Genomic DNA, 22519 nt, shown 5'->3' on the forward strand with positions numbered 1-22519 from the left:
TCAGTGCCTGATAGTATAGCTGCCATAAGTCCTGTGACAAGGCACAACACTGGCAAAACGGTAGTTTACACATGTACATATTAATACACCGATGACTGATAAAACATTGACTCTTTCTTCAAGAGTCAAGTCAAATCTACAATACTTCTGCACAGAGTCATTGCATACGTGGTGTAATGTTTAGGTGCGTTGCTGCTTCTGCTAATAGGTAAATTAGTGTATTACCAAAAATTATAACTAGTCCCTTCCTGGTATGAAGCGGTTTTGATACCAAAAGGTGTCTTGTTTAAATAACGGAGCACAAATGATGTGTCACATAAAGCTTTATTTTTTAAAATTATTACATAGAACGGGGTAGAGACATGCATTCTAGGCCTGAGCTGCCATCATTCTTTCTTTCTGCTTCATTAGACATTTCCTGGCACTGGCATACGCTCCCAGGTCACCATCTGAAAAGAGGCAGGTGAAAACAATAAATGTTAATGCCATAACATGTGAGGACACCACACTGTGAATAAAAAGGACTTGTACAGCAAAAGATACTAATGTTTAATTGACTGCACCTGCTGAAAGAGCAGAGTACTTACAGCGGGACTGAAAGTTCTTGGACACCTCGTTGAACTGCTGCATTTCCTTGGCACAGTTCTGATGGTAGCTGTGTCCCTCTCTCTGCTGACAGGCCCTCAAACGCTCCTGTACTATTTTCACAATCTCCTGATCCACTTTACTGAAGAGTGAAAACAACACAAACACTCAAATCATTGCTACACAGGGGCCGACAATAACAATCCTACAACTATTAGGGATAATTCCTTATACTGTATTTTTTCCAACAGCAATTTAAATTGTGTCCGGAGAGAAATCAGTTAGAATGGCTGGACTCAGACACACCTGTACTGATCCATGACATACCTAACCATGTCCAATCCATGTAGTTTGCCAAGATATATCAACTACAATGCATGAACTGTATATGTATTTGACTTACTCTTGCACTCTTGAACACACACGTGTATTAGTGTATGAATACATCTCGTGTTTTTACTCACTAGTCTCTTCTCCACTGCATCTCTGCCTCATAATAGCAGACGTAATCTCCCTCCTGGCAGTCTGTCAGGTCGGGAACACGACGAAAATTCTGGTGGTAATAGACCATCTTGTTTTTAGACCGAATGCTGTCAATGACATCTGGACGTAGAGGAAAACACAAAAGAAAAACAGTCAATGTCATGAGGGTTGTACTGTGATTTGTTGTCTGTTAGCTAACGCTAGCTAGCATAACACGTCACCGAGAGTTACAGACTTAAGAGCATTATTTCCCCTCAAAGGTCATTACAAAGTATTGCAGCTGAATCAAACTGTTATCTTGTTCTGCCACCTGTTGAGTTAAAACAAACGACATCTCTGTATCCTTAACGTGTGCTAGCGCTGCTGTTGAGCTACCCTGTTAGCCAGTTTAGCTTCCACTTACCTCTAAATGTGGTGACCGGCAGGTCCACTGAGTAATAGAATACTTTAGACAGAATTAGTGCCGGATTTGGAAGCGCTGTTTGTTTATCCACAGCCGGAGTCTGTCGAGGAGGCTCGGGATACGCTCTTTTATCATAGTCTTCAGGCATTTTTGCCTTGTTTTCCTGCAAGCTTAGAATTCGACCTCGACCACTCTCCTTTCGAGGCAGCGCATGCGCACAGGATGCACCATTATGGCGAACTAAAGGTCTAAAAATACAACACATTTTATTGTTGTTTTTAAGAAACACCCTGTTGTAAACAAGTCATTATGTAAAGATATAAATAAAGATAAACACAGAACTAAGACGAGACAATATTTTTCAACGATGAGGTCGAAGGGTATAGGTCATGGGTTAAACTGTTGTATTATTTAAATACTGTAGGTGGCGATAAATCGCCAACAATAATATTTCAGGTTTAAAAAATGTCTCAACACTTTATATGCAGTTGGCGAGATCCCAAAGTGGCATTTGGCATGCCAAGCTTGCTGAAGTGGTATGTGCCGATCTCAAAGTGCCATGCCTGGCTGTTTTAGTGGTTCTGTGACTCACTTTTTTTTGTTGAAATACATTAATAATCCCATCAGGCTGCTTCAGCAAAGAGCGCCACACACCAGTGAGTGCACAGGAGGCAATGCGGGTAAAGTGTCTTGCCCAAGGACACACAACAATGACTAGGGAGGAGTTGGGATCGAACCACCAACCTTCGTCAGTTTGACAGTCTGCTCTAGCGCGTTGTATCACTCAGTGTACGTTATGAGATGTGTCTCTGTAAACCAGGCAGCTCAGGGTGAATGTGTGTGAGTGAGTGCGTGCGTGTGTAGGGAGCGAGCCGACCACATTATGGATCAGGACAGGAACAGCAATCATATATACTGTAGGAGCCATATATTGTGTTTGTGTAGTTGTTTTGTTATATAAAAAAGCCAGATTCATTTAAATAATTTATTTAGAAACAGACACTAACTGCGTTTTATGACGTGTTTTTTAAGAATTCCAGCTGCCTAGCTACAGCGTCGTGTTACCGTGGAGACAGAGCGCGGTTATAAGGATAACTGTGCACTCAGCTTTAGTTGGTGGAGCCGCTGCCTTCAGTTACAGTGTAAACATCGTGAGTATGTAACTTTGTTTCCACTTTATCTTATTGATCTTTAGATGGAATCTGATGGTATTGTTTTGTGCTAGTGTCGATATTTTTTACATTTGATCGAGTACTTTGACTGTGATTGCCGTGCGGCGTGTGTAGATACAGATTAGATGCAAATGCATATTGACTGTTAAAAACGTTAATTCATAGCGGTAACTAGAAAAGGGCATTTCCTGAAGAAAATGCAAGTTTGATTGCTGCAGCTGAAGCATTGCTGTGAATGCTGATGTGAAGGACTGCTCTGAATTGCTGGAGAATCTGCAATCTGAATTTAATTTGCTGAAACACGTTGACCAATCTGCAAGGATGAAGCTCTTTTATTTTGTATTCAGAATTTTTTAATTCCAAGGATTGCTCTGAATTGCTGGAGAATCAGAGCAATTCAGAGTTTTGTATACCTCTGTGTGTTAGCCTGTCACCGTGGTGACAACAGAGGACACCTCAAAAACCACTCCAACTTTGAGAGCGTTGCATGCAGAAACGATCCGGAATTAGAAAATTCTGAATACAAGTTTGATAGAGGAGCATCTAATGAGCGTTTTAAGACTAAAATGGAGTCTGTAGCGTGAAATTTGTAGGAGGAGATAGAAGAAAGAGGGTGAATAACAGAATAATAGTTTGATTGCCTAGCAACGGCAATCAAACTAACTATCAAAATGTTAATCTCACAGAGGACATTCTGGGTCAACTTCAATTTTCAATTCAAAAAATTATAGTTTAACTTTTAAAAATTATAATTTTTCAAACATTAAGGCATGTGTGCGTCATTTTTAACATGGGAGTCTATGAGAGAGGCCTTCAACAAGGGTCATCTGCCAAATGTATCTCCTACAGACTCCATTTTAGTGTTAAAACGGTGTTAAAATGGTGACAGGCTGACACACAGAGGCATACAAAGCTCTGAATTTCTCTGATTCTCCAGCAATTCAGAGCAATCCTTCACATCAGCATTCACAGCAATGCTTCAGCTGCAGCAATCAAACTTGCATTTTCTTCAGAAAATGCCCTGTTCTAGTTTGTCGTTTTGTTAGTCTGGTTGTCATGGTGATGGGGAATATTTGCGTCACGTGGGTGTAGGTGGTGACAACTGGAATCTATAAAACGGGCACTCGCTCACCGGCACGGGTGTTAGGAGGAGAGAAGGAAGCTGGGTGGTTGTCCGCTTACAGACACAGACAGTGGCATTCCACTAAAAACAGGCATATGAGCCACAGAGCTGTATGTACCACTGGAAGATCCATACATACCAATTTCAGCGGCACATAATATACATTAGGGGCCTCCCGCAGATCATAATCAGCCTGTGTCCGGGTTTAGACTCATTGATCCCCCACAGGGCTCCTTTCTCTCTCTGATTCTCAGAACAGCCCCAGATTCTGACACCTGCAATTCAGAATCCACAGCGACTCTGACATTGTTCCAGTGATTCACCTACTTCATATATATTAAAGCTGGTTCCACCAGAACCGGATCAGGCTTTAAACAAAATAAAAGAATAATTATTTTACTCTTCAACTTTTGAACCGTTATGAAAGATAAAAAACAGGAGAATAGATGGAGGATCAGTTACTATTTGTGTGTCTGTCTGCTCAGGTCAGGAGCTGGACATCATCATGCCTTTTGGAAACACTCACAACAAGCTGAAGCTGAACTACCCTGCTGAGGAGGAGTACCCCGACCTCTCCCAGCACAACAACCACATGGCCAAGGTGCTCACGCCTGAGATGTACGCCAAACTGAGGGACAAGGAAACATCCAGCGGCTTTACCTTGGACGATGTCATCCAGACTGGCGTCGACAACCCAGGTAACTTCACCCACACACAAAGCAGGTGACTTGTCCCACACCCCCACAGACCTGTAAGGATCAGGGTGCATATTAACAAGCGGAACATTATCTGCATATATGTTACACGCTTCTTCCAATTTGCGTAGTGGCAGTATGAAAACTCGCACCTAGATGACACTACATCCTACATGCAGTCCTCTAAACCAGGGGACCTCCAATTACACAATTATGACTACCAAGTCCAAGTAGCACCTTGGCAGGTAACCACTCCTGCAGACCAGGTGACACCTTCCCTAAAACCAATCCTGAACCACACACTTTCCCCTTAGTGTGCCATCGACAGCTAGGTAACAAACCAGAAATCTCTTCTCCTGACCAGGTGACTCCATGTTTGTCACCTTCACATTACATCGGGTTAATTTCTCTTCCTTAATTCGTCTACGAAGGCGGGACACCATGTTTACTTCCTGTGGAAACCTCCACACCAGATCCAACTTAGTTTCATTTAGCAGCACTAGCATGAACAGACTCTTCATAAACAGCAGTTGGTAGCCCTGATTGGTCCTTGTGCGTCCCTGCAGGTCACCCGTTCATCATGACGGTGGGCTGTGTGGCCGGAGATGAGGAGACATACGAGGTGTTCAAAGACTTGCTGGACCCAGTGATCGAAGACCGCCACGGAGGATACAAACCCTCAGACAAACACAAAACAGACCTGAACCCTGAAAACCTAAAGGTAGGCAACGCGTGTGACCCAGAGTCGGACTCGGACCCAGGATCAGACCAAGACCCAGAATCATACCCAGACCAGAATTAGACTCAGACCCAAAATCAGACCAAGACCCAGAATCAGACCCAGAATCAGAATCAGATTCAGACCCAGAATCAGACCCAGACCAGAATTAGACTCAGACCCAAAATCAGACCAAGAACCAGAATCAGACCCAGACCCAGACCAGAAACAGACACAGACCCAGAATCAGACAAAGACCCAGAGCAGAATCAGACCCAGAATCAGAATCAGAATCAGAATCAGATCCAGCCTTAGACCCAGAATCAAACCCAAACTTAGACCCAGACACACAAGCAAAAATATCACTGGACATTTCCACCTGTTACTAAAACAGGTGCAGCATGGTTGGCTGGAGTCCCTCACATGGTGCTGTCAGCTTACTCTTTACACTTGTTTGCACTTAATGTATGTATTGATGTCACAGATTCAATACATTGTTTTCAGACGCCCCCTTCATCAAGCTTTCATTTGGTTGGTTGAGAGATGATTTCATCAAAACTGTCAACTGTGATGCTGGAACAGAATAGGAACCCCTCTGTCAGAACTGCATGCGGTGCTGACAGGACCTGCCTCTCCTGACATGTCATCTGTTGTGTTTCAGGGTGGAGATGATCTGGATCCAAAATATGTGCTGAGCTCTCGGGTTCGGACAGGACGAAGCATCCGTGGCTTCTGTCTGCCGCCACACTGCAGCCGTGGGGAGCGCCGTGCCATCGAAAACCTCTCCATTGAAAGTATGTCGTCACTACTTGTGTCCTGCATGCTGCAGTGTCACTCTGCCCCCTGTCTGCATACTGCTGCGTTACACATTACACTCTGCAGTCAGCTCTGCTTGATCTCCTCTAAAATTCATCAGAGCAGAGCAAAGTGAAACAACCTGAACTAACTACATTCAAACAGCATCTTCCTCTTTGGCCTGTTTCACTGATCATGTGACCTGAGTTTGGTGCTGGTATGTAATGTCAAACTGCTGGTAATGATGGGACTAAAAGACAGTGAGTGGAGTGACTGGTCTTTGTAACATGAAACAGATCAGAGGAAACAGCTGAGTCCTGAAACTAGGATGAGTCTTCTGTTTCACATCTGCACCAGTGAAAAGAAGCAAACTCACTGATAAGCAATCCTGATAAGCAATCCATACTTTGTATGACTACATTATTTGAGTAATAGTTATTGTAGCTCCGGTCCTGCAGAGCACCCTCTGGCTGAGCTGCAGCAGTAACAGGAAGTGGATGGGCTCCCTGCAGACCGACAGTCTTGGTTTTATTTAGCTCTGACTGGTAGATGAGGACTCTTTATTTAGATATTTCCCATCCTGCTACAGTGAGCGTGTCACACTCAGCAGCAGCAGATCACACTGTTATGTAATGGAGAGATGAGTTTCCTGCTGAGACTTCTAATGAGGCTGCAGCTCAGCCAATCAGAAACCCCCACATTCACAGTCAAATTAGGCATAACTGGACTGAGATGGCTGAACCTGGCAGACTAGACTCTGCTGCCCCCTGCTGTCTGAACACAGTGCTTCTGCTAAAGCAAATCTGCAGTCCCTGCTGAATAAAGATTTCACCCCTAAGCATGACCTCTTGTGTGCACCAGGCCTGGATGCCCTGGAGGGGGACCTGAAGGGGAAGTACTATGCCCTGAAGAACATGCTGGAGGAGGAGCAGCAGCAGCTGATCGATGACCACTTTCTGTTTGACAAACCCGTCTCCCCGCTGCTCCTGGCATCCGGTATGGCCCGTGACTGGCCCGATGGCCGTGGCATCTGGTGAGCATTGTGGGGACCATTGAGTCATCATACAGTTTATTGATTACCGGGAATTTGGTGAGACATGTTGATGGACTTTTTGCAGGCACAATGACAACAAGACCTTCCTGGTGTGGGTAAACGAGGAAGACCATCTGCGCGTCATCAGCATGCAGACAGGAGGGAACATGAGGGAGGTGTTTAACCGCTTCTGCACCGGACTTGCTAAGGTACTGCACTTCCTGTTTGCTGCAGCGTTCATAAACCCATCACACCTGACCACCTGTCTGTCTCTCTCTCTCTGGCAGATTGAGGCTTTGTTCAAAGAGCGAAGCCATGAGTTTATGTGGAACGAACACTTGGGTTACGTTCTCACCTGTCCATCCAACTTGGGGACAGGCCTGAGAGCTGGTGTCCATGTTAAACTGCCAAACCTCAGCAAGCATGATAAGTTTGGAAAGATCCTAAAGAATCTGAGGCTGCAAAAGAGAGGCACAGGTATGCACCCTACCCTTTCAGGGTACAGATACAGTGTGGATCAGTTGATCATCAGTTGACTGGACGGTCATATCACTTCTGGTCTGTCTTTCAGGTGGTGTGGATACAGCAGCCGTGGGCGGTGTATTTGACATCTCCAATGCGGACCGTCTGGGCTTCTCTGAGGTGGAGCTGGTTCAGATGGTGGTGGATGGCGTCAAACTGCTGGTGGACATGGAGAAACGCCTGGAGGGTGGCGATAGTATTGACGACCTGATGCCCGAGCAAAAGCAATGATTTGCTGATTTGTGGTTTGGTTCTTCCTTTGTTTTCTTGAGTTCATGCTTAGTTTTTAGGTTTCCTAGAGTTCCCTGTGTTGTCTTGTTTCTGGCAGTCCTTGTGGTGTTGCTTTGGTTCTGGTTTCCTGTTTTATTTTGAAAGTCTTGTCTTCCTTGTGCTTGTCTGTGTGTTTTACTTCCCTTGTGTTCCCGCCCTAATGTGTTTCACCTGTGTCTTGTTCATCGCCTATTTAAGTCCTGTGCTCCTCTTTGTGCCAGATCATCATCTTCACCTTCCGTTACTCTTTGTTTCTCCTATGTTTCAGTAAGTTTTGGATTTGTTCTAGTTTTGTTATAAACATTCACCTGCAAGTTCATTCCTACCTGTGCCTGAGTCCTTTTTCCACCACACCTGAAAAAAGTGAATTGTATAACTGTAATTCTTCACCGCTCACTCACAACTCCTTACCCCTCACTGTAACCAATCACTAACCGCCCTGAAGCTGCAGGACGTTTAGCACCGCTCAGTTGGACTCAGTCTTCCGCTCAGTCTTCGCTCAGTCTTCCGTCAATTTTCTATTTACTGTCTTCACCTGTTGGACTCATGTAACACCTGAAATACCTAATAAAGTCTGTGTGGCCCTGACTAAAATCTGCTGCTCGCCTCATTCAATCAACCTGTCCCATCATACACTGCACCTGACTGTAAGCAGGGACTATGGCAGACATGACTGGGAGGTTGAACATACTGACAGAGATTGAAATTGAGCAATGAACAGTTCCTAAGAGCTGTGATCAGCTCATTAATGCTTCAATGAATCAAGGTTTCAATAATTCGTCATGTATAGACCTAAATCAGACTTAAAGTCAGCGTAAAATGTCACAAGACATCTTGGATTATCAGCCTATATATATATATATATATATATATATATATATATATATATATATATACATATATATATATATATATATATATATATATATAAATAATGATGCCTGTTTTCCATCTGCTTATGTGATGGCATTCAACTATTGATATAAAAAGCCGTCAGCCACAAGGATGACCATTGCTGAGAAACAGGAAGCTCATCAGCATGAAACACATGACCAACATTATATATATATATATATATATGTATATATATATATGTATATGTATATATATATATATATATATATATATATATAGGCTGATAATCCAAGATGTCTTGTGACATTTTATGCTGACTTTAAGTCTGATTTAGGTCTATACATGACGAATTATTGAAACCTTGATTCATTGAAGCATTAATGAGCTGATCACAGCTCTTAGGAACTGTTCATTGCTCAATTTCAATCTCTGTCAGTATGTTCAACCTCCCAGTCATGTCTGCCATAGTCCCTGCTTACAGTCAGGTGCAGTGTATGATGGGACAGGTTGATTGAATGAGGCGAGCAGCAGATTTTGCTGAATACCTGAACTGCGCTGTGTTCAGGTATTTAATGGGACACAGGTGAACCTAAGGTTCAGTTAACAACCAGCCAGTCTGAGCTGACTGCTCACATGTACAAAACCACATGAAAACATGGTGAGAAAATATTTACATTCACAAACACACACAAAGGGAGTCCACCCTCCTCCTGCTGGTGGGCGGGGCCTGAACACCTGTGGGTCAATCACCCTCTGTCCTCCCCCACCTGTCTGTCATCACCCATCGCTCTGTCTCCATCTCCACCTTTAATCCACAGCAGCAGCCGAACCGGAATCTTCAGGCCACATCACCCAGACTGAGGTGACTTCCTCAAACCTCCAAAGTCGCCAGATGAGAAGAGAGATGGGCCCTACCTATTTGTCTGAGTCGCTGTAATGTGTGATAAAAAAGAGTCCGTCTTCCTCTTGATGAGGTTTTATATGGATGATCATGAAACAGAACACTGCATTGCGGAGATGAAAACTTAAACCAAAAGAATAACTTTATATGTTGTTATATCTAGTAGTGTAAGTATTGCTGCTCTATGAGTAGCCTAAATCAAATTACAGTGATATGTAAAATGGCATAATAAACGTCATTTATTATGTTTATTATGTCCACCCAGCATTGTAGGAAAGCACCATAAATGCCTGAGAATATGTTTCTGTGGTGATCTGTAGATAGTTGCAGCTCTTTACCTTGGTAAACACTTGTTGCTTATGAAATGACCATGAATTATATGAGGAAACACACTCAGACACTTGACTCAGAGCAGATATATTCAGCAACATACTCATTTACACACACACAGAGCAGGGTAATAATACATCAGTATGAAGTGTGCTTTATATTTTACACCCAGCACTAAAAGCCAGCCTTGAGACAGACCTGGTGAACAGTGGCCACATGACAATACAGACTGTCTTCTTCCTTTCTTGGAGGTATGGTTCCTGTCCACTGGGCCTCCCCACCTCTGGCTTCACCCTCCTCCCCCCCTCCTCCTGTCTTCTCCTGACAGGACTTGGCAGAGATTGCCTTGTTTGAAAGTGAATACATATCCTGAGCTGGGCCAAACACCAAATTAGAGCTCTTACTCTGTGGATCATCTTATGTACGACCCTCACATCAGCGCTGGCTTCCTTCTCTTTCTTTGCCTCGGCAGGACAGTGAGTGGACATGGTCAGTGCTCCTTTTACATGTTTATCTCTCTCTTTCTTTTGTCATAGTGCACTCTTTATCTACATTACTTTGCTACATGTGTGTATAATGTATCAGTTTATTTGATTTTATAAGAGAAGCTGAAGCACTTTGACACCACGTGGCATACTAAAACAGGTGAACCATTCATATCCGTCTATATTATGTCTTTATTTTTCAGTCTCATCGCAAATTCCATGCGCCTCGCCATGGACACATGGGGTTCCTTCCCCATAAGCGTAGCAAGAAGCACAGGGGAAAAGTGCGCACATGGCCCAAAGACGACCCCAGCCAACCCGTCCACCTCACTGCCTTCCTGGGCTACAAGGCCGGCATGACTCACACCCTGAGGGAGGTGCATCGCACTGGCCTCAGTATGTCCAAGTAGACTTTGAGTTGTAGTTCTAACTGTGTGTTTGGTGCACTTTTTACACATAATACAAAAATAGAATGATTTGTAGGGGGTGTCTGAAATGTTCATCGTTTGTCTCTTTGTCACTTTGATGGTGTTTATCTCAGCAGATGAATATTTCCCACACAGAACAATCAAAGCGAGAAGAAGTCGAGGCGGTCACTATCATTGAAACTCCTCCTGTCATCGTGGTAGGGATCGTGGGATACATTCGCACTGTCCGTGGCTTGCGCTCCCTGAAAACCATCTTTGCAGAGCATCTCAGTGATGAGTGCAAGCGCAGATTTTACAAGAACTGGTGCGTGTGCATTCATCATTATTCTTGTGTGAACAGCTCACTGACCTCCCACTGTTTTGTTTCCTTTTTCTAATCTGAGTTCTGTGTTTCAGGTACAAGAGCAAGAAGAAGGCCTTTACCAAGTACAGTAAGAAGTGGCAGCATGAGACCGGAAAGAAACAGCTGGAGAAGGACTTTCATCAGATGAAAAAGTACTGTTCAGTCATCAGGGTTATTGTTCACTCCCAGGTAAGCCTGCAGATTTCACTGGTGTGACACATTTAGAATGTATAAAAATCATCCAACTTTCACTGACACGTGTCGCCATGTTTTCAGATCGCACTCAGTTCATTCGGTCTTATGACTGCCTTCTCCTTTTCTTGAATCCTCCCCCTGCAAAAGGGCAGAAGTGTCTCAGTTGCCCACCTGATTACATGCGGCAGATACTCCTCTGGCCAAACAACTCTGACCTCGATGGTCTGTCTGCGTGGAGGAGTTTCAGATAACAGTTTAAAAATAATTTTCAGGGTACAACCTGGCTGCTCACCCAGGCTTTGCCAAGAGAAAACCTTTACGTTGTCAGTAAAATATGTGAAGATCAGCTTAGATCTCAATTATTATCACTGCTTAGGGGACAAAATCATACGCACTTAAATGTCAGAGACATTACCTGATATGACCGAGTCAAAACATCATCATATGCTGAGTAATAAATCTAATTTTAGTAGGCTCACAGTGAGTGTCTCTTTGGCCTCAGTAACGAATGGCAATTTTTTTTTTCTGGCCTTAACTTGCAGTTGATATTCACTGGGCTCTGTTGTCTGTTTCCAGATGAGACTGTTGCCCATAAAGCAGAAAAAAGCTCACATGATGGAGGTGCAGCTCAATGGCGGCACCATCTCAGACAAGGTGGACTGGGCAAAGGAGCATCTGGAGCAGGCAGTGCCCGTGTCTGCAATCTTCCAACAGGATGAGATGATTGATGTGATTGGTGTCACCAAAGGTCATGGATTTAAAGGTAGGAAACATGGTGCTAGAGTTCTGCCAAAACCACTGGAAAATAAACAACAGCATTCAGTCAGGGTATATGTGTTGGTTGGACTGATAGGAGTGACAAACCGCTGGCACACAAAGAAACTCCCCAGGAAGACACACAAGGGTCTGAGGAAGGTGGCTTGTATCGGGGCTTGGCATCCTTCGCGTGTGAGCTATACTATTGCTCGTGCCGGTCAGAAAGGCTATCACCACCGCACTGAGATCAACAAGAAGGTTTGTTCAGGTTTACACTTTAGTTGTTTTGATGCTTGCTCAATTAAGCATTAATATCCGATTGTGTTTTTTTTTTCCTCAGATCTTTCGTATTAGTAGGGGTGTTCACATCCAGGATGGAAAAGTGGTCCGGAACAATGCATCCACTAACTATGATACCACTCAGAAGACCATTACCCCCATGGTAACTTTAACGTGGCAAAATCACATCAGAAGTTAATAAAAAAGCATCATCATAGATATAGAACTAATAGAATCTGGCATATACTAAACAAACGTCATTTTCTACAGACATATTTTTATATTTCATTACTTAGTAGGTATGCAATTAGTGAGATGTCTCTAACTGACCTACATTTTAAGGCTCATTATCTTTTTTTCTGGGTTTTGTCCCTGTAGGGAGGCTTTCCTCGGTATGGTGAAGTGAACAATGACTTTCTCATGCTCAAAGGTTGCGTTGTCGGGGCGAAGAAACGTGTCCTCACCCTCAGAAAGGTTAACTCTCGCTTATATCCAACAGACAGTTTTGTGAAGTATAATCCACCAAAGAATCAAATGCATGTGTACATCTTTACCTGCAGTCTTTGGTCAAGCACTCATCACGCAAGTCCAAGGAGACCATTGAACTCAAATTCATTGACACCACCTCCAAGTTTGGTCACGGCCGCTTCCAAACGGCGCAGGAGAAGAGGGTGTTTATGGTGAGAGTGAAACAAAATATGAATGACTGAGAAAGTATTCAGCTTTGTTTTACTTAACCTCAAACCTGTTGTTTAACTGCAGGGGCCACTGAAGAAGGATGCCAAGAAGACTCTCCCTGAGCCTCTGTCAGAGGAGGCCTGAAAGAACTGATATCACAAAATTACACAGAGTTTTAAATACATGTTTATCTTTGGTGATATTTAACTCGGATAGCAGTGTGTTTGTGTCTAAATTGCAATGCATTTGGTGAAGGTTTAACACTGATTTTTTTGGTTTTGAACACATTTATTGTCCACTGATTAATCCACGAGGACATCAACACTGTTTAGAAATACATGCTCCATGGTAGCTTGATTCAACCTTACACTCCTGCACCGTGGATAAGACAATGGATGGATATTTTTTTGGTCATCAAAAGCTCTGTTGTCAGTAACAAACTTTACAGTAGGGGGCACCATAGCACCATTCTCACAGCCTCAGGACACTGCTGAGCTCTGCATGGCTTCGAGCCAGTCCTGCACTGGTAACAGTCAAACACACCAAGCCGATACCCGGCTGCAGCAGCCTCAGAATCCATCACATATTTATGACAACGATGGTTACTTTGCAGCAACATAATCCCATCTGTGCCCTTGAGGTGGTACTACTCTGACAGGTAGTCATGAGACTCCACGGAGGACTGCTGGGATGAGGAGTGGATTGAGGATTGATGGGATCCAGGCGGGTTGTCCATGCCAGATGTCATCAGTGGCAGATAAAGATCGTCCATGTTGGGCATTACAAACACTTTCTGAATGGTGAAAAAACACAAGATCAAATTTGTGCAGTTATTAAAAGTGTCTCTAAAAATGCCACTTTAATTACTCCTCTCATACTGTCAAAATATGAATTATTGATCAAGCTATCTATCAGCATCAGCATCTATGTGCAGTAACTGACTGACCTGGAACTCGCACTGCAGTTTTTTCTCGATCCACTCAGTCACGTGTGTGAAGGTGACCTCCCTCTCACCAAGCATGGGACGCACGTGAAGGTCTAACCTGGGAGGCACCCGGAAACTGTACCTGAGAGAGAACAGCACCAAAACTGTGTTAATGAAGTTGAAATCCTGGGTAGAAACAGGGTGAAATTAAAATGGTGCAGAGACAAAGGAATGTAAGCACCATATCCGATCAGTAGGAGGAGGAGGAATGTTGACAGCCAGAGTCCCAGAGAGCTCCAGGACCTCAACGCTGAGCATCAGGGGCATGTTGGAGACCTCGGCTATCTTCTTCCTGATGTACTCGTTCTCTGTAGCTTTCTGAAAGTATCTGGATTTCGCTATCTTGTCCACAATTCTCAGAATTTTCCTACTTGTGCTGCCACCAGTATGCCTGTAGAAGTCATGCAGAGGGACTAAGAAGTTGCAGTGCAGTTTTGTAGCCTATGCATCATGGTATATTTACATCCATATTAGGAAATGTCAGTTAAGAAGCTAATTTACCCATCAGATGCTGCCACTGTACTCTTATCTCCCACTGATCCTTGTGGCTCAGATAGTGGGACTTCCTCTTCGTCAGACGAGCCTGCGCTGGAAGACTCTTCATCGCTGTCAGCCAGCACACACAGCCTCGGCTTGGAGCTGAAAAACCAGACTGAGCTTAGAAATATCTGCTTTATCCAAATCCACAAAAGTGAAACAGGCCTCACCCCACTTGTTGGGCCTCTGAAACACTGTGTGGCTCGTCCTCTCCCTCTTTACCCAGCTTACACAGGTTCATTTTAGTCTGCAGGGTCATCTGAAGGCAGCCTGTGTATATCAACTCCAGCTCCAGCCACAGGCCTAGGAGATAAAGAGGTGGAAGGAGGTAAGCAGATAGAAGGGAACGGCTAACAGCTAGCAGCAGCAGATTTCTTAATGAACTTTGATCTAAACCCTGTGTGTGGTTTGGAGACTGAGCCAACATCTTTTTTTTTATTTGGTCTCTGGCAGAGTGTGGTGGAAGATGGGACCTAGCTTTGGTATGTTATTGTTGGTTGAGCTTAGTCCAGGCTAAGAGGATTGCTAATCGCTTCAGTGTTAGACAATGGAAAGCTTTTAAGGCGGGCACGACAAACCCTATAATGAAACAAATGAGATCATGGCCTGAACTGACTTCAGGAGTTTGACTGAGAGAAAGATCTGGATATAAAGCACAAGCTCCTCTACTCCTCTACATAAAGCCAGAACTGTACCTCTGGAGTCCAGTGTAGGTCTGGATGTGTTGAGGACCTGGGGAAGGCAGGTGCCCATGTCCAGATCAGCCAGAGTCAGCTCATTCATGAAGTACGGCAGCTTTAAAAACACACACAGAATCTAGTGAGCAATAAAAACCTCCACATAAATAAATAAATCTGTGTAAAAAAATATAACAGATCCAAAGAGGCAGCTAATTACCTCCAACATATGAGCAAGCAGAGACCCTAACAGTGTGTGAAAGTGTGTGTGAAGAAGAGTAAAAAGGGTATTGTCTCAAAGAGAAGCATAGGAAATGAGTAATGGGACGCTGTGGTGCCATCAGTGCTCATCTACTGACTCCTACCACCTGCTTTGGGAAGCAATTATGCATTATCAGCACTCTTACACACACACACAGACATACAGGAGAGCTGCATTATTAATGTGTCTAATGTCATGTGTTTTGACCTTGGGAACAAACCAGTGCATATGCTCATTCCCTCCACAGACAGTTTGTAGAGCTCTGTCCTACAGTTAACTCCCTGCACCCAACTCCAAAAGCAGCCACATCATTAGTCACTGTGACACACTGTGGCTGCTTCTGCTGTTAATGATGGTTGCGGATATGAAGATGAATATGCAGGGTGTTGATCCCCCCCCCCTCCACTCTCACCTTGATCTTGCTGAGCTTCTTCTGTATCTTGTGCGCCACTTGATCGGTCCAGTACTTCTCCCGGAGAAAGTCCCAGAAGATTCTGCCCACCAGAGAGTTCACCCAGGCGGGCTGGCTCTCTGCAGAGGATCCCACAGGCTCTAAACCCGCACCAGCCTCTGCTCCAGTTTGACTTCCAGAACCCTGCTCTTCAGTGTGAGTCTGCAGAGAATCACGAAGAAACTGTCACAGCCTTTTCAAACGTTATATGATCTGAGCATTCTGCTTCTCCAGACAGTCTCTACATGTCCCAAAGCACTGAAGCTGAGATTAGTTCAGTGAGGTATAATGCTGATGCATCAGTCTCTTACTATTGTTATTCTTTCAGGCAGGTGATTCCTGATATTTCTGGACTTTTGTCTAGTCAGCATGCTGGACATGGATCAATGGATCAGTGGCTGATTTACAGGAGTTGTGTAGGGAATTAGAATTACATGCATTGAAGTGTGATGTGAGATCTAAAGCTTAACAGAGGCATTAACCTTCTTGCAAGTTGTAGGACTTTCCTTGCTGCTGTGGCAGGGGCTGGGGTTAAGATTGCAGGTTTCTGAGCCAATCACTTGAGTCATGTAGGTGCTGTAGTCCAACAGCGTTCTTGTCTTCATCAGCACGTCGGGCATGTCCTCTGTGGGTTCCTTAGCAGCCTCTCCACCGACTGGTGTTTCTGAGTGAGATTAAAGTTAACCTAAGAGAGTAATGTCTTTATTCTACACACAGCTTCACATCACCATGAGCAAATATTCTTACCTGTGTTCTCCTCGGTGCTCACACTGCCCTGGGTTCCAGTCCTAGAGGCAGACATGAAATGCTGAAACCAGTCCTCCTTGTCTCTTCCTGTGCGGCCAAACAGGTAAAGTGTGACAGGAGGTTGGTGGTCTGGGCTGACCGTGACTTTCTCTGATCTTTCCTCCTCCTCCTGTCCTTCAACTAGGCTCTCCTCTCCTACCTCCCCCTCTGCCAGAGTGATGCAGATGGGGTATTTCTTGTTCCATACCCTCTTACGAGCCAAGCCAGGGGGCACCAAAGACACCTGGGGTAAACATTTGCATAAAGAATTGACATAGGTGAAGTCCAGGCATAGTTTCATTAACATCACAGCAACTGTACTCTGCTGTGTGTGTGAGTAGAAGCTCCTGGTCTTTCACCAAATGAGTGGGTGCAGAAAGATAAGAGTGAATAGTTCATATAGATAAGATAGATATGTCTATCATAAATAGACATATTTGCTCTTTTGGAAGTAAATCAGAATCAGAAATTACTTTATTTATCCCCGAGGGGAAATTCTTGTTTGTTACAGACAAATAGAAGAAAAGATAATTGAAATATGAAATAGACATATATAATAAATATCTAAATACTTAGACACCATTTAAATCCCTGAGTTGTATCTAATGGTAACAATCTAAATGATAACAAACTTTCTCACAAACACACTGACCTTAGAGTTCGCCAGCTCATACGTGCATGAGTGCAAAAACTCGGCCTCATGGGGTGTCTCATTTAAAGCTGCCCACCGGGGGATGTTGGCACGTGGGTATGCCAGGCGCAGCCGGCTTCCCTCCAGGGTGGCATAGACAGAGTGTGTGATGGAGGGGTGAAAAGTCTCAGGGTCGTAGCTGTGTGTCTCGTTCATCCAGCCCTGAAAAAAAGGGAAAAAATGAGGATTTAATTATTGCTTGATTTAATTATTGCTTGCAACACTGCAACTGAAAAGCACTTTAACATTTTCTTGTTGGAACTGAACAAGGCTGACAGCTGTATTTAGGGCAATTTAAAGGCTCATTTATCTGTATAAATATCGATTAGATATGTCAACTCAGAAAAGACTATATTCACAATGAGTGGTGCAAACTGTGACACACAGTACAGCTCAGCAGGAGGGGAAACACGATCCATGGCACAAACCATCTGTCTCATTTAACACTGTGGACTGCAGCATACAGCTCACTGTTCTCCTCTATCCTTAATCTTTACTTTAGTTGATGTTGCTAACTCTGCATTTATTGTGACAGTCAGCCCAACTCTTTCAGCAGAGCGGTCAACAAGAACTCCCGGGAACCTATTATCCGATTTCTGTGATGCTGAGCTTGCGTGCTGGAGGGCAGGTTTTTTTTATATATATGCAGCAATCAGTTTGACTCAGAGCTAATCCAGTATAGTGCTATCTTTCTTTACTGCTGTTGTTTGATGTTTTGATCTCTCATGCTGCAAAAAAAGCATGAGCCTGAAGCTAATTTCCATGTAGCCAAATTGGTAACAGAGAGCTGCAGGCGTTTCTATGCATATAGAGCAAGTAAGTCTAAAACAGTGCACAGCTCATGCAGATGGCTCCGTGTTAAGGTAGACGTGAGTTAAATTGTAATGACTGCATGCTAGCGTGTTTAATGACAATTTTCAAATGCTGATATATATATATATATATATTATAAACACCTTTCTTTATTAGCATTTGTAAATTAGCACAAGCAGCAGAGACTGATGTCTGCACCAGTGACAGCAAGGGGAAGAAGAACACCTTATACAGAATTTCTTAAAATTTGGCAGAAGCAGAAGACATAGTCTATAAATCTAAGCAAATTTTATACTTGTATTCATGGATGATGTGTCATTACCTCTATAACTTCTGGTTCTGTGAGGTTTCTGTCCAGTGTATCACTATTCATGGGGCTGGATTTGCTGTGACCGCCCTGGTTCCTTCTGGCAGCAGAACGTTGCGGTGCAAACATGAACACTACCACCAAACCCAACATAAAGCCACATGCCACCCCAACAGACAGACCTGTCAAATAAGGAGGCAGAGGCAGCACAAAGAACCCATAAGCAAGAAGGCCTACAGGGAAGAGCCAGTGAAGAGGCAACGATGAACCTGGCACAGTGACCCGAGACTCGGGATAAGTTCTATGATGTGTCCCTCTGGATTTGTTCTGGAGCTCCACCACCTGAATCATATCTCCATAGGTGCAGATTTTTAAATGGCTGTCTCTGTTGTGGGTCTGGCATTCTGGGGAAACAGAGGATTTTATAAACAAATCCTTTTGGAGTCTTCTGAGGGGAGTGTCACACACGCTTTTGTGCTCATCATCTGTTCTCCTCCGGCACTTAAGGTCTGACTCTTCACTGCTCCCATCCCTTCCACAACTGCTTTGGGAGGCGGGTGAGTCTCCTGCAGCAGAAGCCCTCCCCTGCTTGGGGCTTTCATCACCTATGATCTTACTGAACATGCTGAGTGGATCCTGCATGGCCTCAGAGAACTTCCTCCGTGTGTCCTCCAGCTCAGCGATCAGTGAACTGCTCCGCGGTTCAGTGGGAGACATGCTGCCAGTGGAAGGAGGTGATACCCAGTCGTCATCTTCTCTCAGTCCCTCAGTGTCAGACCTGGCCTCTGCAATCTTTGGATGTGTGAGCTGCTTCCAAGGATGCAAATGTAGCTTAGAGTCAGATTTGGAGAGATTGACCTCTGGTTCAACGCGGCGGGAGATCTCTGTGCTCAGTGACTTGACCAGACTGAGGAGCGGTTTGCTTCTTAGAGAGCCGCTCTCCTTTGGCTCCAGGTCTGTGGAGGAGGATTTGACGAGGCTGGTGGCGACAAGCGGACCTGCTGATGACGCTGACAGATCAGCCAAAGAACCCGGGGATGAGGGGGAGTGAGGCAGGAAGGGAGCCTGGGGCCGGTGGCCTTGGCTGAGATCCAGATTCATCCCCAAGCTGAGGTCAGGGTGGCTCTCCCTGGTTTGTGGCTTGTCTTTGGAAAAAGCCACAGAAGGACCCTCTTCATGGCGGTCAAGGCTGAAGAAGAGCTTGCTTTCCTCCATGATGGCCAGAATCTAAGGTGAGAATCTGGTCAAAGAAATGAAGCTGCAGTCCACTAAGATAGGGAGCATGAGTACCAGCAGTGGGAGTCTGCATATAGAGTCAGGCAGCATGTAGTCCATCATGTTGTACCCTGGAAATGCAGTAAGGAAAATGGACGTTAACATTACTTTAAATGACAGCATGACATTTAACAACAAGCCTCTGCTGCTCAACCTCCTTTTCTCTCTTTAAAAGCTTTCTCTCCTCTTTCACTTCTCACCCTTTCTGTCTAACCTGTTCTTCTGCTGGCACACCGAGAGCTAGGTCTCACAGTGTGTTGTCCATTCACATACAGTCTGAGCTTGAGACAGGGCAGGGCATTAGTACTTTGTTTGTGGAACGGGGTCATTAGCACAGAGAATCTCAGCTAATCCCAAAGTAGATGCAATGATCCAGCCAAGCAGTGATGCTTAAGCCATGATCCACTTGGCTGTGGAACCTTTTCAGAAGAAAACGTTCCACTTCTTCTGAGAGCAAAATGTTGAAAATCAGTGATGACTCAGTCTCTCTGTGTCATCAAAGTAAATGGGAAAACAAGCTGTGTTTTTACGACCGCTGTCCATTATGCCTTTGAAAGTGTCACAATTCCACACTCCCTCAGGAAATCAGGGCTTTGGGAGCGATCTCTCTTTGATAGGGGATCTCTAACCAGCCTTTAACAGCTTGACATGTATGTACTGTAGCAGGTGGAGTGTAAAGCAAATTATTCAATGTGGGTGTAGCTTTGGAAAGAGCTATGTATTCATGGCATAAATCTGCATTTACAATGTTTCTCGTGTATTTTAACTTGCTTTCAGCTCTCATTTTATCTCCTGCTTCTCTGCTGCACGCTGTTCATAATGAGAGGTATTAATTTTAGCACCAACCTGCTGGGTTGTTTGTCAAATCTAATTAACCAAAAGTGCTGCTCTGCCAGTGCTCAAACTGCTCCAGACAGTTCAGCAATACCCTGATCAATTTCTACATCAAGTCAATTTGGATCAGTTCATGCTGACTGAGGTGGGGGGACCCCTGCAGAATACAGAGTCAGCAGGGTTCTGGCAGCATTCCAGTCATGACTGTGGATGAATTTCTGCACAAGTAGGTAGAGAAAAAAAAGTGTAAGCACCAAAGAGCTGAAACAGGCCTGGATAGTCTTAGTTTGTCCACTGGGAGAGCAGTGTAGTAGGAGGAGATATTTCTCTTTATATTTTGCAGTGGAGCTGCAGTTGCTGCTACAAGAAGCAAATGTGTCCAGGGGGACTCCAAAAAGTGACGAACCAGGCTAGTAAATAAACAAAAGTCTGAGGAGTGACCAGATTGTTAAAGGATTAAGAAAACAACGTATGCTTCAGCTCCATTCCAACACTCTGACGAGCAGACTTCAGTAACTCGACTTAACAAAAGTCAAAAAACAACAAGGGTCCGTCACTTTTTGGTGTCCCCCTAGAAACGTTTCTGTTGTCTGTGTGGACAAATGTGTTATATCTATAATAACTGGAAGCCTCTTGATTAGAACTTAAATCAAAATGTTATTTCAGTCAACAAACTGCCAGCAGTGATGTCAAATCATGTGCATTTGTGTCCAGTGAGTGATGCACATCTGTATCTGTAGCAGATTATTTGAAGTGGATTAAAATGGGGAGGCACAGAAAAATTACAGCACCAACAGGAAGTCCCATTTTTTTTTTACTGCTGTCGTCAATATTAATTCTGCCAAACTCTCACATCTTGCCTGCTCTGTCCTCCTCTTGACCTTTCTATCCTGGATTAGGGAGGACAGAACATTATTATTTTTTGTAAGAATGAAACATTAAAAAAATGTATTGTAGTTCCTGCTAGGATCATGTGAAGACTGGCCCTGCAGCCTGGCATCACACAGTTTATTTTATGGTACAATTGTGCTTAATCATGATGTGCTCTGACATTTGGCCCTCTGACTGACACATTAGGGACTGGTTTGCATGTTTAGGAATCTCATGGATCAGTGATAGTGGAGCAGAACTTCATCGGAACAAGAGCTTTCCAGCTCTGATGGCAGTATTTTCCTTCTGTCCTGACCAGATGAAGTCTGAAGCTGCTTCTTTAATTTATAAAAACAATAAATTTATTGCTGTCAGAAAAAAAACATACACTCTTACCTCAGTCTGGTGTGTTGGACCAGCTGCCCCTGTGTTATCAATGGCAGAGGTTGGGTGAGGTCCAGTAACAAGAGGCATCGGTGTGCTTCAAGCTGCAGTGATCACTCTGGATGCTGCAGAGTGCTGCACACAGGGATGAACGCCATCCACCGACCGCAGGCAACAAAATATCCTCCTAACTTTGCTCAGCTTTGTCGCTCGTTGTCTTGCTCCAAAAACAAAGCAGACAAACTCTTGACAGCGTTCTCTGTCCCCCGCGTTTAAACGAGCAGTTCCGCTTTCAGATAAACTCGTCAGCGACGTTGCCACCGCTTGACATCGCTGCATTCTTCCCTCCTCCCACCGCTCCAGGAGGCGTCAACCAAACACAGAATAATGTGATTATTCAAGTCCTGAACGCAGACTGGACGAAACACTAATCCAGATTAGATTTGGGAGGCCAACAGTTGACGAGCTGCTCTGCGCTCAGCTTCAAAACACAAACTGAGATCAACTCCTGATCCACTCTGACACCGCAGTCCTGTGCGCAGACTTATGTAATTACACGACCTGAAAAAACTCGCCAGGGTTACTTTAAAAAAACAAA

General features: G+C 44.2%; 4 protein-coding genes across 9 annotated transcripts; 2 read left to right on the forward strand and 2 right to left on the reverse strand.

The window, feature by feature from the left end:
* Window positions 1-305: 305 nt before the first annotated feature.
* Window positions 306-1679, reverse strand: ndufb10 (NADH:ubiquinone oxidoreductase subunit B10). Its single transcript, XM_028412124.1, has 4 exons — window positions 1472-1679; window positions 1050-1188; window positions 588-727; window positions 306-449 (listed from the first exon to the last, which is right to left on the reverse strand). Exons 1-4 carry the CDS (start codon window positions 1617-1619, stop codon window positions 370-372), a joined length of 507 nt encoding a protein of 168 aa, XP_028267925.1. The 5' UTR covers window positions 1620-1679; the 3' UTR covers window positions 306-369.
* Window positions 1680-2113: 434 nt separating this feature from the next.
* LOC114439526 (creatine kinase B-type-like) lies at window positions 2114-7947 on the forward strand. 4 transcript variants are annotated; one of them, XM_028411525.1, is made up of 9 exons: window positions 2114-2127; window positions 2504-2626; window positions 4252-4464; window positions 5028-5182; window positions 5841-5973; window positions 6836-7007; window positions 7093-7216; window positions 7295-7484; window positions 7579-7947. In XM_028411525.1, exons 3-9 carry the CDS (start codon window positions 4272-4274, stop codon window positions 7758-7760), a joined length of 1149 nt encoding a protein of 382 aa, XP_028267326.1. In that variant the 5' UTR covers window positions 2114-2127; window positions 2504-2626; window positions 4252-4271; the 3' UTR covers window positions 7761-7947. The 4 variants fall into 4 exon arrangements, with proteins under 4 accessions (XP_028267326.1, XP_028267325.1, XP_028267327.1 ...); XM_028411524.1 differs by lacking the exon at window positions 2114-2127 and adding an exon at window positions 2197-2388; XM_028411526.1 differs by lacking the exon at window positions 2114-2127 and adding an exon at window positions 2197-2388 and having other exon boundaries at window positions 2504-2622.
* A 2270-nt stretch (window positions 7948-10217) lies between these two features.
* LOC114439571 (60S ribosomal protein L3-like) lies at window positions 10218-13262 on the forward strand. Of its 3 annotated transcripts, XM_028411605.1 has the most exons (10): window positions 10218-10374; window positions 10574-10766; window positions 10934-11102; window positions 11195-11330; window positions 11913-12099; window positions 12190-12350; window positions 12433-12534; window positions 12750-12845; window positions 12932-13051; window positions 13134-13262. In XM_028411605.1, the coding sequence occupies exons 1-10, from the start codon at window positions 10372-10374 to the stop codon at window positions 13191-13193; spliced, it is 1227 nt and encodes a 408-aa protein (XP_028267406.1). In that variant the 5' UTR covers window positions 10218-10371; the 3' UTR covers window positions 13194-13262. The 3 variants fall into 3 exon arrangements, with proteins under 3 accessions (XP_028267406.1, XP_028267407.1, XP_028267408.1); XM_028411606.1 differs by lacking the exon at window positions 10218-10374 and having other exon boundaries at window positions 10626-10766; window positions 10912-11102; XM_028411607.1 differs by lacking the exon at window positions 10218-10374 and having other exon boundaries at window positions 10627-10766; window positions 10915-11102.
* Window positions 13263-13464: 202 nt separating this feature from the next.
* Window positions 13465-22384, reverse strand: LOC114439570 (testis-expressed protein 2-like). Its single transcript, XM_028411603.1, has 12 exons — window positions 21934-22384; window positions 18574-19904; window positions 17400-17600; window positions 16709-16991; window positions 16444-16625; window positions 15923-16123; window positions 15267-15366; window positions 14742-14874; window positions 14536-14673; window positions 14216-14425; window positions 13996-14116; window positions 13465-13842 (listed from the first exon to the last, which is right to left on the reverse strand). The coding sequence occupies exons 2-12, from the start codon at window positions 19771-19773 to the stop codon at window positions 13696-13698; spliced, it is 2916 nt and encodes a 971-aa protein (XP_028267404.1). The 5' UTR covers window positions 19774-19904; window positions 21934-22384; the 3' UTR covers window positions 13465-13695.
* Window positions 22385-22519: the final 135 nt, after the last annotated feature.

This window comes from Parambassis ranga, chromosome 8 (assembly GCF_900634625.1).
Source record: "Parambassis ranga chromosome 8, fParRan2.1, whole genome shotgun sequence".
Classification (NCBI taxonomy): domain Eukaryota; kingdom Metazoa; phylum Chordata; class Actinopteri; family Ambassidae; genus Parambassis; species Parambassis ranga.

Coding starts and splice junctions, on each gene's coding strand:
- LOC114439570 (XM_028411603.1), bottom strand. CDS start 19,773: ATGGAGGAAAGCAAGCTCTTCTTCAGCCTTGACCGCCATGAAGAGGGT. Junction 16,626..16,708: donor GAGCACCGAGGAGAACACAG/GTAAGAATATTT, acceptor AATCTCACTCAG/AAACACCAGTCGGTGGAGAG. Junction 14,875..15,266: donor ACCTACACTGGACTCCAGAG/GTACAGTTCTGG, acceptor TTTATCTCCTAG/GCCTGTGGCTGGAGCTGGAG.
- LOC114439526 (XM_028411525.1), top strand. CDS start 4,272: ATGCCTTTTGGAAACACTCACAACAAGCTGAAGCTGAACTACCCTGCT. Junction 5,974..6,835: donor CGAAAACCTCTCCATTGAAA/GTATGTCGTCAC, acceptor TGTGTGCACCAG/GCCTGGATGCCCTGGAGGGG. Junction 7,008..7,092: donor CCCGATGGCCGTGGCATCTG/GTGAGCATTGTG, acceptor GACTTTTTGCAG/GCACAATGACAACAAGACCT.
- LOC114439571 (XM_028411605.1), top strand. Junction 12,351..12,432: donor GCACTGAGATCAACAAGAAG/GTTTGTTCAGGT, acceptor TTTTTTCCTCAG/ATCTTTCGTATTAGTAGGGG. Junction 13,052..13,133: donor AGGAGAAGAGGGTGTTTATG/GTGAGAGTGAAA, acceptor GTTTAACTGCAG/GGGCCACTGAAGAAGGATGC.
- ndufb10 (XM_028412124.1), bottom strand. CDS start 1,619: ATGCCTGAAGACTATGATAAAAGAGCGTATCCCGAGCCTCCTCGACAG. Junction 1,189..1,471: donor GCCGGTCACCACATTTAGAG/GTAAGTGGAAGC, acceptor CTCTACGTCCAG/ATGTCATTGACAGCATTCGG. Junction 450..587: donor CAAGAACTTTCAGTCCCGCT/GTAAGTACTCTG, acceptor GCCTCTTTTCAG/ATGGTGACCTGGGAGCGTAT.